The sequence below is a fragment of the Pagrus pagrus genome (assembly GCF_965226575.1).
Source record: "Pagrus pagrus genome assembly, chromosome: 10".
Lineage (NCBI taxonomy): Eukaryota > Metazoa > Chordata > Actinopteri > Spariformes > Sparidae > Pagrus > Pagrus pagrus.
In genome coordinates this window covers 1,906,300-1,922,555 of record NC_140194.1, presented here as the reverse complement: position 1 = coordinate 1,922,555, position 16,256 = coordinate 1,906,300, and the positions used below count along the sequence as shown (strand labels likewise).

At 43.8% G+C, this 16,256-nt stretch overlaps 2 protein-coding genes across 2 annotated transcripts in view; one reads left to right on the top strand and one right to left on the bottom strand.

Moving 5' to 3' along the window:
• LOC311263842 (voltage-dependent calcium channel subunit alpha-2/delta-4-like) overlaps positions 1-16,256 on the bottom strand; it is a gene marked incomplete at its 5' end in the record, with an annotated part of 65,587 nt that overhangs the window by 20,149 nt on the left and 29,182 nt on the right. The window lies entirely within an intron of this gene.
• Positions 1,725-14,867, top strand: LOC311263839 (uncharacterized protein). Its single transcript, XM_084364171.1, has 4 exons — positions 1,725-2,081; positions 11,888-12,025; positions 12,442-13,125; positions 13,458-14,867. Exons 2-4 carry the CDS (start codon positions 11,980-11,982, stop codon positions 13,934-13,936), a joined length of 1,209 nt encoding a protein of 402 aa, XP_084220297.1. The 5' UTR covers positions 1,725-2,081; positions 11,888-11,979; the 3' UTR covers positions 13,937-14,867.

Here is a 16,256-nt window from a genome sequence, read left to right as displayed (position 1 = left end):
CTCGCTGCTGATCCAACTGTAGTTTAGACTCTGATGATACATCTGTCAGCTGTTTTGAAAAGTTTCACAGTGAATAAGCAACGCTCATCATTTCTAGTATTTAGATTTGTTTTTTTAGAGAGAAATATCCACACATCAGCAAAAATGCAGCAGATACACTCGAGCTTATTTTCACTTGGATCTTATGTCCTAATGAATCCAAAAGTTGTTTAACGTCCTGCTGTGAGAACGTTCTGTTGGCCGGAGTTTAGAGAACACGAGATAATTCTTGTAATAAAACGTGAAGGGCAAAAAACACAAAATGGTTTTAGTTATAAGATTAAGTGTTCGAGTCGTCCTCACAGCTATTAAACTGAAACTAAGACTTGAATACAGTAATTAGATGTCTTTGGTGCTGAAGGCACTCTTGAGATATCGCGTTCGAAAGACTGATAACGAGAATGAGACTGAAATCGATAATCCCTCCGGCCACGATGCAGGAGGCATTATGAACAAAGCAAGACATGTTGAATTAGAATGGCACTCAGGCGAGCGCATACCTCGGCCAAAGCCCAACAGTCTCCTCTGGTGTTTTTCGTTGTTTTCAGCAGCAGTAACTAAACATGACTCCCGAAACAGCTGAAAGTGAACACGATGAAACAGAACAAACAGGACGAGAGAAACTAAAGAGACTCAGTTAGAAGAGCTGAACACACTGACTTCTAAAAACCTCTTTCTCTCAGGTTTCCTGCACAGACATGAGTTGAGTATCGATTTGAGGGAGAGACAGTACTTGTCAGAGTTGGCTGCAGTCGCGGGACGTCAACGCAATCCTTTGCGGAGGCGGGGCAGACGCTTTGGCCCTACTCTGGAGCAGAACCTTTCGGCTCGGCTCAACTCAGTGTTGTAAAAAGTTGGTGATGGAAAAGCAAAATCTGACTCGGCACGACCAAAAGCGCTGGTGGAAAAATGCCACTTTTGTCCTCACTCATAGATAGCAGACTTAAGATTCATGCATTCCTTGAGAAATTAACAAAATTCTCGCTATTCAAAGGAAATAGAAACAATTCCTGAATCTGTCTCTTTATCTGGATCTGCACCAAAACTTAATGGGGTCTATTCTTAGCCGAGACCGATCCTCCATCCAAGTTTGGTGGAAATCAGTTCAATAGTTTTTGTGTAATCCTGCTGACAAACCAACAAAAAAATGGACAAAATCTTTGTGAGCTGCAGTGGCACGATTAAACCACAGGGTGGCAGCAAACTTCGCGAGGGTACTTTGGGGGTGGAGGTCGCGCATGTAGCCTAATCCCAACCTCCAGCCTGCAGTGAGGCGTACTCAGCCTGATCCTTTCACTGCGCTTCCTCTCCTCCTGTACAGAAATACTACATGTTGTCAGTCTCTCTCTCCCATACTCTCTTCATTCATTCAGCTCAGCCTGCAGCAGCAACACTCTGCTGTTACTATTTCTGTCAAACACTGCTTTAATGCACAGAACACACTCAGAACAACGCAGAGAGGAAGAGCGCACACACACACACACACACACACACACACACACACACACACACACACACACACACACACACACACACACACACACACACACACACACACACACACACACACACACACACACACACACCATTAACAGCAGCTCAGCGGCAGCATGTGGCGTCTCTAGCTCTCTCTCTCTCTCTCTCTCTCTCTCTAAAACACACACAGAAGCTCGCTCGTCCTCAGTCGGCGGGCTGCGTGTGTGTTGGACAGAGCTCTCAGACGATCGGAGCTGAGCGAGCAGCGATGTGGATGAAGAGGAGGAGGAGGACGACAAGTGGCGTTTGATCCGGAATAAAACTCCAGTCCAGCTCCTGGTCTGAAGGAGCCTTCAGGTGTTAGCGAGGACTCGAGCGGCGACTAGTTTCTGTCCTTGAAGATAAAGTCTGGGGTCCAGGATCAGATTTGCAGATTTTGTTTTGAACGCAGAAGAGCTTCGGTCCATTCTCAGTTCAGATTTCAGCTTCTTCTCTGAACGCTGCAGATGAAGGAGAAGAACAGTTTCTTCTTTCTCTGTTTGGAGGCTGAAGCAGTGGAGCAGATGGTGAGCGGTGTGTGTGTGTGTGTGTGTGTGTGTGTGTGTGTGTGTGCAGATACTGAACGTACAGCAATGTGCAAGTGCCTTTAGTGTGTGGAGAGCGAGTGTGTCCTGTATGTGTGTGCATGTACACTAGATGGCCAGAAGTAAGTGGACACTCTTGTCAGAATACTTTAGTGTAGTTTGTCAGTTCTTCCTCTGTGAAATTGGAAAAGAAACGCTCAGCCAAAAAATGTAAATCCAGTCATCATCTCCTGCCTCCATGCTGATGGAAAGTCAGGTGAAGTTTTGACGTCAACAAAACATTTCTGGAGCTTCAGAGCAAAACAGCGTTGCAGCGTTCTCCTAAAAACGTAAAAAATGGCTCCATACAGCTCGTCTGCTGTAATCCAAGTCTCCAGAAGTGCAAACAATATTAACTTATCAGCAAAAGTGATGATTAAAAATAGTGTAAATCATTTCTTTTCAAATCAATGTTGGATCTTGAGGCCTCCAGAGACGTGGAAAACATCTGACGAGCCGTATGGAGTCATCTCATTCTTCAGTTGTTTATGCTGAAACACCGTTTTGTTGTGAAGCTCCAGAAACGTTTTGTTGACTAAAAAACTTCACCTTTGAAGGTCAGGAGATAATGAGTGAATTTTTATTTTTGGGTGACCTGCTCCTTTAACGGTACAGCTTTCAGCTAATGATTATTTTCATTGTCAATCATTTATGGTTATTTTCACGGTTAACTGATTTGCGGTTTAGTCCGTCCCTGTTTCAGTGCAGAAGTCATCAGATATCTCCTGTTGTCCGATCAATAAAAACAAAAAGACTAACGATAAAACGGAGTATTCAAATAACATGTAGCCTGTTAGTTTTCTGTCACACAGTTAATGAACAGACAACAATTAGTTTTTGTCCCTTTTCTCTTTAGACCAGAGCCGGCAGCTTTGGCTTTAAATACGATAAAATAAGAACAATTAAAATAAGATAATCTCCATATTGTGATACACCACATACCTTGACAACAATACTGCGAGAGGATTGTAGAGATGACTATAAACAATCATCAGTAATGTGGATGAAATGACAAAGTGGTAAGTATTAGAACAGTCGTTACTGTAACGCAGCTTTAAAACAAGGAAAAGACAACACCTGTGACGTATATATAATGAAACCCAAATCTAGAATGCTCTATAGTCTTATATCAGGATAACAATGTATATATCGTTACATTGCCAGCCTTAGCACAAAGCTCCATAAAGAAATGGTTTTCCCAGTTTGGTGTGGAGGAACTTGGACGTCACCTTTGGGTTGAACCTGCATCCCGACTGTGAGCCAGACCTGATCACCCGACATCAAAACCAGAAGGGTGGAGGCAGTCAGAGCAGCAGGTTAGAAGACGTTCAATAATCTCACATGGCAAGAATCTTCTGCTGTCCACATACTTTTGGCCATGTTATGTACGAGTGCATATCTGTGCTTTTAATAGAGAGAGAGTCTAAAAGCATGTAGGAGTGAGCTTGTGTGTGTGTTCTGGCGTGCAGTCAGTGTGTGTGTGTGTGTGTGTGTGCTGGTTGTGTGGTTGCCTCGCTCGTCCTGCCTCGGTGTGGTTGCTGCAGTGTGTTTGTGCTGTCGGCCTTTTGGACCGAACGCTCAGCTGCCTCGTTCTCAGGCTGTTTGGAGGAAAAGTGCAGCCACGGGGGGGGAGAGGCTGCCTGTCAGAGGCCATTAAGCAGCCAGCGGGACGCCACGTTAGAGCCCAGAAAACCGGAGCGATGCACTGCAGATGAAGCAGGGAACATCACATCGGCAGGACTTCAATGACAAAATCCAAACAGACGAGTTTTAAATCGAGATAATAATCCACCTCTTCTTCATGTACAAAAATAGCCGCTAGCTGCTTTCTGTAACACAATGTTTAACCACAAACAGGAGCTGAGAGGCTGAAAAAGTGAACTTCGAATCCTCGGACGTCTGGAACGCCATGAAATCATGTGTTGATGTTCGGGGGGTTGGATTCACTGATGGCTGCCATTCTTATCAGTTAGTGGAGCATTCAGAGAGGGGCGGAGCTGAGGTGGTGGGATACATCTCCCACCACAGTCACATCAGAGGAAGTACAATTAGATGCTGAGAGTCAAACAAAATTAGCATTTGGGGTGTTTCCCGTTAATTCCCATCTTGGAGTCTGGTATCTAGTTCTTATTATACATCCACTGACAAGAAATTTCATCGACCGTGCCGAATACCCAAAATAACCTTCAATTTGTTTAAAGACAACGTGAGCACGAGCCCCAAAGAAGACAAACAAGTGATCAGCAGCTATAAAAACTCAACCTGCATCAACAGAAAATCTAAAAAGGAAAGTAAAGCCTGAGAACACCTGACACCGTTTGGTTTAAAGCTGCTAACGTCGAGTTTAGCTCAACAGGACATGTCCTCCAGGTTTTGCAGTCTGTTAGTCTGACTCATCCGATGTAGATTGCCAATGGGTGACTATTTCAATCAGCAGTCTCGTCCCCTCCGCAATCTGCGTGTTAGCATTTTCAAAATCCTCGTCTGTACAGGACAAAACAACAACTCTGAGGAAGCAACCTACATGATGAAAACAACAAGTTACTCTCACTCTCACCAACGGTTCAAACGCAAACAAGCTAGCAGGTTTGACCTTTTTACATTTGCGGGGATTCAGCTTTTTTATAACGCCAGGTCTCGTCTCCCCATGTGCAAACGCTCCACCGAAACAAGTTCCCCTCTGACACAAGAAGAGTGTGACTGGTTTAAAGAAATACAACGAGGCAGAGCTACAACAACTGCATCAACAGAAAAAATCAACAACTAAGTACAATTAGGCCCTCGGACCACACAACGCTGGTGCTTCGCTCAACAGAACATGTCCTCTGGGTTTTGCAGTCTGTTAGTCTGACTCATCAGATGTAGACTTGATTGGCCGACTATTTCAGTCAGCAGTCTCGTCCCTTCTGCTAACTGAGTAGTTACCATTTTCAAAACCGCAAACGGTATGGACATAAACAAGCTAGCCGCTGTTTCCTTTTCATTTGCTGGAATTTACCCATTTTAATGGAAGGGCCGAGCCCCCGATGAGTAAATGATTCACCAACACAAGTTCCCTCAACACTATTGTGCAGGGGCACAGTCCCTGCGTCCCGGGTTTAGCGCCTCCCAAGACGATTGCTATTGGTTTAAAGGAATACCAGCAAGCCAGAGTGTGTTTCCTCTATGACAGAATGGTAATGGCCATGTGAGGCTAGCAGTCTGTTAGCTAGGGTAAGCATAGCAGCTAATGCTAATGTTCACTTAATACCTGTAGTGCCTGTGAGGACAAACAGATGTGGTACTGTAGTACTGATGGTTAGCTTTGTTTGGACAGTGAACAGAGTCACCTGGTCATCAGCGAACACATGAAGCATGTACTGTTATTTACTCCAGGTCTTGTGGAAGTGATTTAAATAGAAGTGTCAGCAGCAGATGTGTGATGATGACACAACAGTAAAAACAGAAAACAGAGCGAGCACGGAAGCAGGCGGGGGGGGGTTTCTATTGGACCAGTTGTTCTGACACCATCTGGACTCCAGAACAGGCGTCTGTCCGGCTCAGGGATTGAAACCACAGTTTTAATCTGTCGCCCACGCAGCAGCGGCGGGCGGCGTCTAATCTGGCTGATGGTGCTTTTGACAAGCTGTTTCATGGCTGTTTACTCACAAAACTCCACAAAAATCAACTAGTGAAGGAACTGAGGACATTTTCTCTTCACTCTGTAACTGTGGAGGCATTTTCTAAGCTGTCACCTCTAGATGTAAGATCAGGGGAACAGTGGGGCAGAAACTTTTGGCAATGGAGCAACAAATAATCCACAATGAAAATCAGGCGATGAGCCTTAACCACGGGACCTTGAAGGTGCTGCTTTTATGAGGCATCTTTGTCTGATTAATAGAGCTGGATATAAACCTTCAGCACTGGCAATCAAAAACTGTCTTGGTATTAAATTGCTGGTCACACCACTGTAAAACGACATAACATTACATCTCTGTGTTGCATTTATTATCTTCTGATTGAACCTGCCCAGTAATGCTAACAGAAGACACTCGGTTACATTGTTGGCGGTGGTGTTTCTTTTCTGTGGGCTGCTGTTTGTGTGTTTCTTTCAATCGTACAGCTAGCTGCTAGCTTATTTCAAGCTTCTGAGGTTGAACACAGCTAAGTTATGGACATGGTGCGGAGACAAAGACCATTTTAAACCCAGCATGCTGGTGGAGTCAGCGAGGGGATATCTAGAACATTTTAGGTTCTTGTAAGGCAGTTTCACATTAAGACTAACTACCTGCTCCTGAATGTCTGAACCAAATTTTGTGCCATCTTGCAGTTGTTGAGATATTTCACCTAATAAGGGAAATGTTTGACCTGTTGGTGGCGCTAGATGAAAGCCAGGGGATCGCTGAAGTCATTTTTCAAGTTTGTTTTTCAAGTTTGTTTTATAATTTATTCCTGATAAAAGCATAATCTACATCCTGAAATAAATAATGTACAATATAATATAATATCTATATATTAAACACTACCACTCACCTAAAACCCCCCCAGTATTAGCGAGGATGCAGCGATTTGATACCAGGTTGTTTTCCTTTTGTTTGTTCTTTTACGTACTGGTATCAGAACAGGGCTCCAACAAAGTTCAGGTTTTGGACTATTTCAACAAAAAGACACAACGCCATGACTTTCCTCCGTCTTAAAAGCTCGGTAGGCTGTATCTTACAGATAAACCTGCTGAGTAAAGTTTGAGTTTAGGTGAATCTGACGTCCTCGACCTACACCCAGCAGCCTCTATGCACTCTATGCCGTCCTTAAAAAGTCACGGGTCTGAAGAAAGCAACGCCAAGTAGTGCAGCGAGGACGGCACGCTCAGAGAGACGAATGAATGAGGAGAGAGGTGGTGAAAAGCAGGAAAGCAGCCAGGAGCAACTTCAGCTCTTGATAAACAGAAGATGACATACCAACCTCTACGTTTGCTTGTGTTTGCTCCTCAGCTCGCAGCTACATGTGTGTGTAAGCATGAAACAGTGTGTGTGTGTGTGTGTGTGTGTGTGTGTGTGTGTGTAGTGTTCTGTTGGTTATGATGTTGAACGTTACTCCCAAAGCAGAAGTCTTGACACAAAGACGTCACAGTGGACTGTTTTTATTATTCTGCTCCATCTGCAGGATTATGTAAGGCGAGATCGTGTTTTTCTGTAAATCCTTTCTGTTGTTTTCACAATGCGTAACGTGATTCAACATCCATCTGCTGTTACAGCCATCAGACAGCGAGAGAGGTCAGAGGTCATCTTCTCCATAAGATACTCTAGGCCCCGCCTTATCCTCTCACAGGCTCTGTAGTGGACCTAATGTGACCGACAGCTGTCTGATCGGAGTTACTGAGTTTTCTTTCTCTGCATGTTAGTATAATATCTATTTAATACAAACTCGTCCTGAAAGCAGCCACCAAGTTGTCATTATTCAAGGACACAAAGGTTGGTGTCAGTGCCGTCATGTGTCTGTCTGCTGTCGACCTGTATGAGCATTTGTTTGCAGCTCGACTGATCTCACTTCATTTTCCTTTAGCTTCAAAAGCTTTGGGACAATTACAAACTTTGCGCTCAAGTTAAGCCGTTTCTAACTCGCTGATCCAATTTCATATCTGATTGCTGCTACTTCTGTATTTCCATTGATCTCCAATGCTGTTCTAAAATCTGCTTCACGTTCAGTCTGACACACATTTAATCTACCAGCTAAAGATTTCAGAAAGATGGTCTTTGTGGTCGAGGATAAATCCAGGGCAACAGTTTGTTGGAAAGTGAAAGCTTTTCTAGATGTCCAGGTTACATAACCACAACAAACATAGTCACTCACTTGCACATATATACAAATAGCATCACAGAGGTTTCCAAAAAGGTCCAACATTAAAGAAATATTTTTGTCCAAGGAGATAAAAGTATAGTCTTGAATGGCCTCTTCGCAAGTTCAGTATTGATGTGTAGGGTATCAAGAGTTAAGATACAATTTTGTACGTGACTGATGAATTAAGCATTTAAATGAGTCAGTGTGAAGCAGGACCTCAAATTTAGTCTTGAAATTAAATAACCAGATCTTTTAAAACAATAACTTTTAGCCACATTTAGGCCAAATGTTATCGTCTTGTGCCAAAGTGGAATTCATATTTCTGTGATAAACCGATGGACTTCGCAGAGAACAGTGTTGTGGACATCTATCTCAGTTTGAGCAGCCGGACACATGAACCTCAACAACTGTTGTTGTGGTCCAGCACATCCGGTACTGAGGAGTAGTGAACTACATGTATTTAAACTAGTAGTTAAACACTTTGCAGTAGCTTGCTCGTATTTCAACTTCATTAACATTTTCGTAATGATTCAAGGAGTGAAATTACCATCTGTGCCATTTTTGTGCAGTTTGCTGCTGAGACTTCAAACAGTTTTGGTCCAGAAGATGAAAGGAAAGATTTTTTATTTTTATTGCAACATCGACTCTCAGCTGTACTTTAACCCCTCTGATCAGCCCCGCACTGTTTTATTTTCACGCCCAGCCAATACATCCGTCACAGGTATCAATAAGTCTTAAGTATTGATTAATGCTATTTATCAACAAATGTTCAGAGAAGAGCTATTTTACTAGTTACCTGGATAACTGAGTAAACCTGCTTCTGGAAGTTCAGGTGTCCGACTGAGGGGCACGACGTTTGTTTACTTTTCCATGAACAGTGGGACATTTGTTTTTGTTGTTGTTGTTTGGTTAATGTTTGACCTGACGGTTTTTATGCCTAAACTAAATAAACAAACTGACCTTAAAGGACAACACAATTTATACTGTTTTACTTTGTTTACATGTGGCGGACCCTGCCACCTTTCTAACTTCAAACAGTGTTCTGGGACCTTATTTTCCTCTGAGATCAGCTTGTTTATTCACTGATGGAAAAAGTTTTTTATTATGACCTCATTAATATTGTAAATATTAAAATTCTGAGTTTGAGTTTCTTCTCCAAAACTACAGAGCTGCTTTAATTTGATCATTTTCTTAGCAGTTAATAGTTTGAACTACTTGTTGTAAGCAGTTAGATTTCTCTGTAGCTTTGCAGTAATTCATCTTCTTCCATTGTGAAGTAACGGTAACTCACAAAGCGATGCTCTCCACATTGAGCACATCAAACAAGCTGCTTGTCGATCAAACTTCTTGTCAGGAGGCAGGTTTGAAACAGACGCATTAATATAACACGCAAAAAAGAAAATAGTCACACAAACGTGTCTGAGTGTTGCTGTGCACCTGCAGACTAAGAAACATGTTGAAGCGTGTATTTAAAAAGCAAAGATATTGATATTAACATTGATGCAAACTGTGTTTCACTGCGTTGAATAAACATCCAGTTTGAGAGTCTTTGGTGTAAGAACATCACTGCTGCTTCTGCCTTGGTTGCTTCGAGAGAAGAGTCATTGTTTTGGCAAGAGGTCAAGTGAGAAAATGTAAACGTAGGTCGTTTTTGTAAAGACACAACCAACGCTGTCGTCTTTTTCTAGTGAGAAAAGTCTAAAACCTGCTGTACATGATCCTCTATACATGAGTCGAGGATTTGCTTGTGATTATCATCTGGGAGCAGAGGCCTTGACTTTGCAAGAGGATTTCTATTTCTTTCTGGTCTCCTGATGAGGTGACGTCAGATATTCTATGGGAGTCACACTTGCCTCTTCACATGTCCTCCCATTATCTCCCTCCTCTAACTGCATTGTAATTTCTCCTGTTGTGTAATGTCAGTTGTGGCCTGAAGGCACCTTCCTGCCTCACGCAGTCCGCAGCAGAGTGACTGGCATCTTTGTGCCAACTTAACAAAAGAAAGACCTGCAACAAAAGAAAGACCTTGAGGCAGCGTTTCTCTGGCTCTTTATAGCAGCTACAGACGGATGATGGAGTGACAGCACTTTTCTTTTTCAATGCAGCTTTATCTCTTTTGCACACTTCTCCCCCCTGAATATCTGAGTGCCCTAAACTGCCGGAGATATCCAGAGGAGGAAAACGAGGGAATTAAAAAGGAACGCATCATCAAAAAATACAAACATTTCTCTTGATTGTATGTGTGAAACAATGCTGACACTGTACTGTATCTGCAGCGTACAGGAATTGTGAGTGGGTGTTCAGAAGATAGAAGTTGGCATTGACTTTTCCTCCGGTGTTGGTGTTGCTGGATGAAAACACAGAGGATTATTTCTATTTATCATGAAGCTCCTTGGTGTTCTCTCAGCGAGGAAGGCAAAGAATGGAAAGGATTGAGGACAAGAGAAATGCAGTGAATTACAGCGCAACTCCGGCCCGCAATGCCAATATACTGTAGATCAGCTCTGCCGGGGACTAAGCTGTTGATGTTTTTAATCAGTATGCAGGAAAATACTCCACTTAATCTTGTATATCGAGTTGCACTCTTTACGGTGGCTGAGAGGTTTGAGAAACAGGCGCTCTTGTAAAGAAAATCATCAGTGTGAAACCCTGAACCAGATGTGAAGTGCAAAGCTTGAAGTGTGAGCGACTAGATTGAATGACAGTAAAGGCATGTGCAACAGCTGAAAGAGAGCAAAATATAATCTAAATACAGCTCACAAAGGATTATCCCTTATAGTACAGTGGTGAAGTGGAAGGAATTTAAGTCCTGTTTATTTTCTCATTTCTCACAGAGTGACTGACAGTCGGAGCATTTCAAGGCTGAAACTCTCCTGGTTTTAATCAGCGGTTCAAACAAAAGTAACAAATCTGTGAGAAAACATCTTTGTTTTCATAAAAAGTAAAAGGCACAAGCCTGTAAACATAAATGCTGATTAGAAACATCCAACCTGAGAGCTTAAAGATCTGCTGTTTGCTCTGCGAACACAGAAAATCACATTCTATAGAAAGCTGGTGGAGCATTAAGTCATTTGAATGAGTTCATGGTCAGATTCTGGTGTCTTTACCAGAGCTGAAGCGATAAATCAACCAGGCTGATATATTGGCTCATATTCCCTTTTTTGCAGCTATATCAGTGCCGATAAATCAGCCTGCTCTACTCCCAAAGCATAAAATACGACAGCGTGGTCAGTGGCCCTGTGCCTCAGAGTACGAGGCTGTAGTTGTCCCTCTAGCATCATTCCTGCAGGCGCTCCTTTAATGTAGTAGTATAAAGAGTCCAAGTCAGGGGGTGGCTGGATGGGTCATATACAGGACTTTCCCCCTTGAGACTGTTTTTTAAAGAAGGTAATTTACTTAAAGCTGCTGCAAGTGTTATTTTCTTAAGTGTTAAATAGCTCTTCAGTCCAACAGTAATCACTGTTATAGAGTGTTTGGTCAGTAACCCGTGTCTCTGCTCCTCTTGCTTGACTGAACACCCCTTGACTGGACATTTCCTGTTTATTATTGATATTTTGACCTTGCACATGTAACACTGATGCCAGAGAGGGGAAGAAGAGCCTGAGAGTTTAAAGCTTGAGGCCATATGTGACGAGTTGGGAGCGTGTTGGATAAGTGACATGGATGTCCTCGTCGCTACATATTCTGGTCAAAACAAACACATTTTTAAGTCACACGTTCAAGCTCATGAGAAATCTTTATCTGATTTTTAAACTCTAAAATATCAAAAGTTGTATCAGGCTGAAAAAGTCCAGCTGTCGGGCGATAGTCTTCGCCATAGACATGACATGACCAATGGCTGTAAAACAAACGCATAGTATCATCCTGAAGACTCTTCTCTGCACACCCTGAAGCAACATCTCCTCTTCTGTCTCTATTTTTCTGTCTTCCAGGACATTCCCCTCAGCTGGATGTTGGTGTGAACCGGCAGAGAGCAGAGAGCCGGATGAGAGCCTAAATTTGAAGTAGAGTCGATGTGACAGTCATGAAGAACCGAGACCAGTATGGACGCAGTCACCTGGAGAGTCTGTGTGAGTCTGGACAGATGTTTCATCCTTCACACTGCAGACATTTAACTGACGTCTAAAACTGAATCTGCTTCAATAAAAGACCCCAAAGTGTTAACGAAGCAGACGGACAAACATTTTTATGAAGGTTTAGTTTTTTTTCTTCTTTCTTTTCAAACGGTCGGTGTTTCGTGGTGTGTCTGAATTTTTTCTGTCCGATCTCTCAATAAAAATTGCAGAAAAAGAAAAAGGTTTTTTTGGAAATCTGAAGCAGAAATTTAAAAGCACATTAAAAATATTAGTTCTGTCTTTAACTGTCTCAGATTCATCGACTGCGTTGCAAACAGGGAGGTCAACAGTCAGATCTGATTAAAACTTCTTTGCACAGTATTGACTTCAGCTGTTTAAATAATGTTGCTGTTCTGTTTCTCATCTTGCAGTCTGTGCAGCTCTGTCCAGTCTGGTGTTGGTTCTACTGGGACTGCTGGGCTCGGTCCACGGCTGTCCCGGAGTCTGCACCTGCTATGGTAACACCACTGACTGCTCCGCTGTCGGCCTTCTCTCTCTGATGCCCATCCTAGCGCTGCTGGAGCAGGACTCTCTGATCCTCCGTCTGCCCCAGAACAACCTCTCCTCTCTGGGCACGACTGAGCTTTCCAATCTCAGCAGCCTGGAGCTCCTGGATCTTTCCCAGAACCACTTTTCCACCCTGCAACCTGGAGCTTTCTCAGGGCTGAACGGCCTGCGCTGGCTCAACCTCTCTGCTAACTACCTCGGGGTGCGCCTGGTGACTTCTGACCCCAACAACAGCACAGACGTCCTCCTGGGCTCAAATGGAAGTCAAGGGAGCATTGGTCTGAACAAGGAGGTTTTCAGGGGGCTGTGGCGGCTGCGAGGGCTCGACCTGTCCTCCAATGGCCTCCTGTGGCTGCCCAAGGGCCTGCTGGATGCACTTCCAAGGCTCACCTGGCTGTCTCTGGCCAGCAACCGGCTGGTGGCCCTTGACAGAGTCACCTTCGAGCCCCTGGTGGGGCTACAGCAGCTCCAGCTGGCGGGAAATCCCTGGGAGTGCGACTGCAAGCTGAGGGACTTCAAGCACTGGATAGAGTGGTTGATTTACAGGGGTGAGCAGAGCTGTTAGCAGGCCTCTCCAAATCTCAAATACTGTGAAGTTGATAGTTTTGGCAGGCGGTGCGCAGTGCTTTAAGACGTAGCAGAGCAAATCACTTTGTATTTTGAGTCTGTACTTCAAAGCTGTCTAATCGAAGCAATTAATCTCCGCTCTGCAGGATGGATGTACGCTGAGCAAAGACGTCTAAGAATATAATGACCTCCATCTCTCTCAATCCCCCTCTGTCTCTCCCTGTTTGTTTCTTCCCGCTATCCTCTACTTCATCTTTCCCCTCCCTGCTCTCTACCCTCTCTCTTTTTGTTCCCCTCTCTGTCCGTGTTATAGATGGGCAGGTAGATGCGATGCAGTGCAGTCTCCCGGGGAATGTGAAGGGCAGGGACATCCGCAGCGTACCAGCAGAGATGTTCAGCTACTGCCTGCAGAGTCCGACCAAGGAGGGTGCGTCAGGTTATGCCACCCGGCCTCCCTGCCCGCCCGGGCGGGTCAGCAGCAACGAGGAATGTGTTCGCCAGCGCTACCGGCCCGTCAGTGTGCGTCGAGCACACGGCACGCAAATAGTTGCGGGTGTGATTTGTGGCACAGTGTGCGTCATGATGGTGGTTGCAGCAACTTACGGGTGCGTCTATGCATCGCTGATGGCACGGTACCAGAGAGAGATGAAGAACCGCGGCCAGCCTCTGATGGCCGAGTCAGGTGCCGAGACAGATCTGGAGGACGGACAAATGTCTCCCACCTCGCCAGAAGAGACGCCGCCCAAAGAGCCCTGCGGCATTGTGCACGGATATCGAATCAGCAGCTTCTGACCCGCTGCTTTTTACTGATTTAAGATCCTCCCAGGATGCTCTGGCTGCTTCTGCTCCTCAGCTCTCATCACTGATGAGACACCGTCTGGAGAGAGAAACCCTGCAGCGCTGCGATTGTGCTGAAAATCTGGGTGGGGACTGATTGTACAGCTAATGGACCGGACTAGATTCAGTGAAACTGGAATGCTGCAGCACTTCTTTTAATGTATGGATGCTCTGTGAATTGTTAGTCCCTGTGCTGCATCTCTCAGCCAGCTTTAAACTCCTCTGAAGCTGCTATTTGGCACTTCTGCACCTTGACTTCCCTTCATCTGTGTTTTTGTTTCTTCTTTAGAAATATGAAACTACCTTTCTGTTCGAGCCGTCTTTGTATCTGAGCCCAACAAGCACAAGCACCAAAAGTACAAATGTCTGTGAATCTGTGAAAAGTGACATTTCTCCTGTTGTTTGCTGCACAAACTCTCGTTTCGTTCTCGATCGATGTATTTCATGTTATCTTTAACGTCCCCACTTTGAGACATAGTACCTCCGTTAGGTGAATGCCCTGTTGAATTCTTTCCAAATAACAGACACTTTAAACCATGACGCTGTCAGGGAAATGCTGCTTTAAGCTTCGTCACTGAGGTAAACTGCATTCAAACAACACAAGAGCTGTACTGCCACCTAGAGGGCAAGCTTGGAGCTACAACGGCTTGCAACCCAGCACAAACAAACACTCGAGCTCTGTGACAGTGACAGTTACGACACAATTACTCCCAACAATAGCAAAGTATGAGATACTGAAGTGTGTGAGGATTGAAGCCCACACAGACTGGAACTCCTGTGTGTTTTAATTTATTTTGTCCATATCGTCTGTGATAAGCACATGAAACATCATCTCAAATTCAACTCAAGGACTGTTAATCATGCTGAAGATAATAAACTCTATATTTATCTAAACTGTATTTTTTTCTTCTTCTTAAAAACACCACAGAACAAGACAGCACAGTTAACATGATGTCCGATTTTACCTTTGCTGCAAATTCCTGACCGGCACTGGGTTGCAGCAGCTCTGTTGCAGGGCCGAGTTTGTAAATAATTTTGGATTGGCAAGGCAATATAACAGTTTTCAGGGTATACTCACATTATGGGTTTGATCTGATGTCAGCTTTAGTATCAAACGTATTAGTTTGAAGGCATCGTGTAGTGTGAACTTTGTACCCAACCTTAAGACTGAACTTACAATAATGATTCAACAGCAGCCAGGAAGCCACATCCATCGAACCAGCTAAAAGCAGCCGGAATCAAAGAAAACCAAACTCAGAAGAGGAGATGAAAGAGAAGATTCAAGGTTTCATCACTGACATGTTCTTGGATCAAGACAAACAACACAATCATGTTTTTTCTCACTTCAGGTCAAGTCAAGAAATCCTGCTGAAATCCTGGTCTGACAGGTAGAGCTGAGGAATACTGATTAAATCCATCAGCTCTCTGGACTAACAGATATTCGAATGTACTCAACTTCAGCTTTATCTTTTAAAACAAACTAAAAACAACTTACAGGGTCATACATTTATTTTATTAAATGTTTAAGGCCTTGTTTCATTTGATTCTCCTCCTCGCTTCAAAAATCTGACTGAATGACTTTCCATCACAGTAACATCAAAGTCTCTGCAGGGATTAGTATCAACACACTGCAACTCGGGGGGGAAGACCATCGTTATCCCTCCTGACAGAATGGATTCCTCAAGTATTCAATAAGAGAAAGGTAACGTGTACTGAAGGCTCGACCAACAGGCTCGCACAACGTGTAATCTCTATAAGCCGAGTATTACAACATACAAAATGTCACCTGGTGAATAATCCAAGACGACGACGACGACAACTCCAGATTCATGCTTGAATGCACCTTCCTTTAGATCAGGTGACCAGGTAAATTTAAGGCTTTTAAAACTCTTTTAAAAAACACACAGAATTGCAATTTAATCGCTGTTTCAGTCATACCAGCCAAAGTCTGACAGTTTGTAAAAGACGAGTGTGGACGATTCGGCCTGGAATTATTTATCATGATATAACACAATATCACATTGTATTTAACAATAATTCCTCGTGATAAAATGTACTAAAATCAACGTGAACCTTGATCTGGATAAGCAGCAGAAAATGGATGAATGGATCAACAAGTTTTTGCTAAAAATCTTCCTTGTCCTTCACATGCTGATGAGCTCCCTGCTACAGCAGCGACAGCAGCAGCGCCTCCTGCAGCTCAATCTGCTGTCACAACAATCACACTTTTAGTTTAGAGGTGTACAACTTCTCCTGAGAGCCTGATATCAGATAC

What these genes read in the sequence shown, in the direction of transcription:
- LOC311263839 (XM_084364171.1), top strand. Translation starts at nt 11,980, where the DNA reads ATGAAGAACCGAGACCAGTATGGACGCAGTCACCTGGAGAGTCTGT. An exon ending in CAGTCACCTGGAGAGTCTGT is followed by an intron (nt 12,026 to 12,441) that starts GTGAGTCTGGAC and finishes CTCATCTTGCAG; the next exon opens with TCTGTGCAGCTCTGTCCAGT. An exon ending in AGAGTGGTTGATTTACAGGG is followed by an intron (nt 13,126 to 13,457) that starts GTGAGCAGAGCT and finishes TCCGTGTTATAG; the next exon opens with ATGGGCAGGTAGATGCGATG.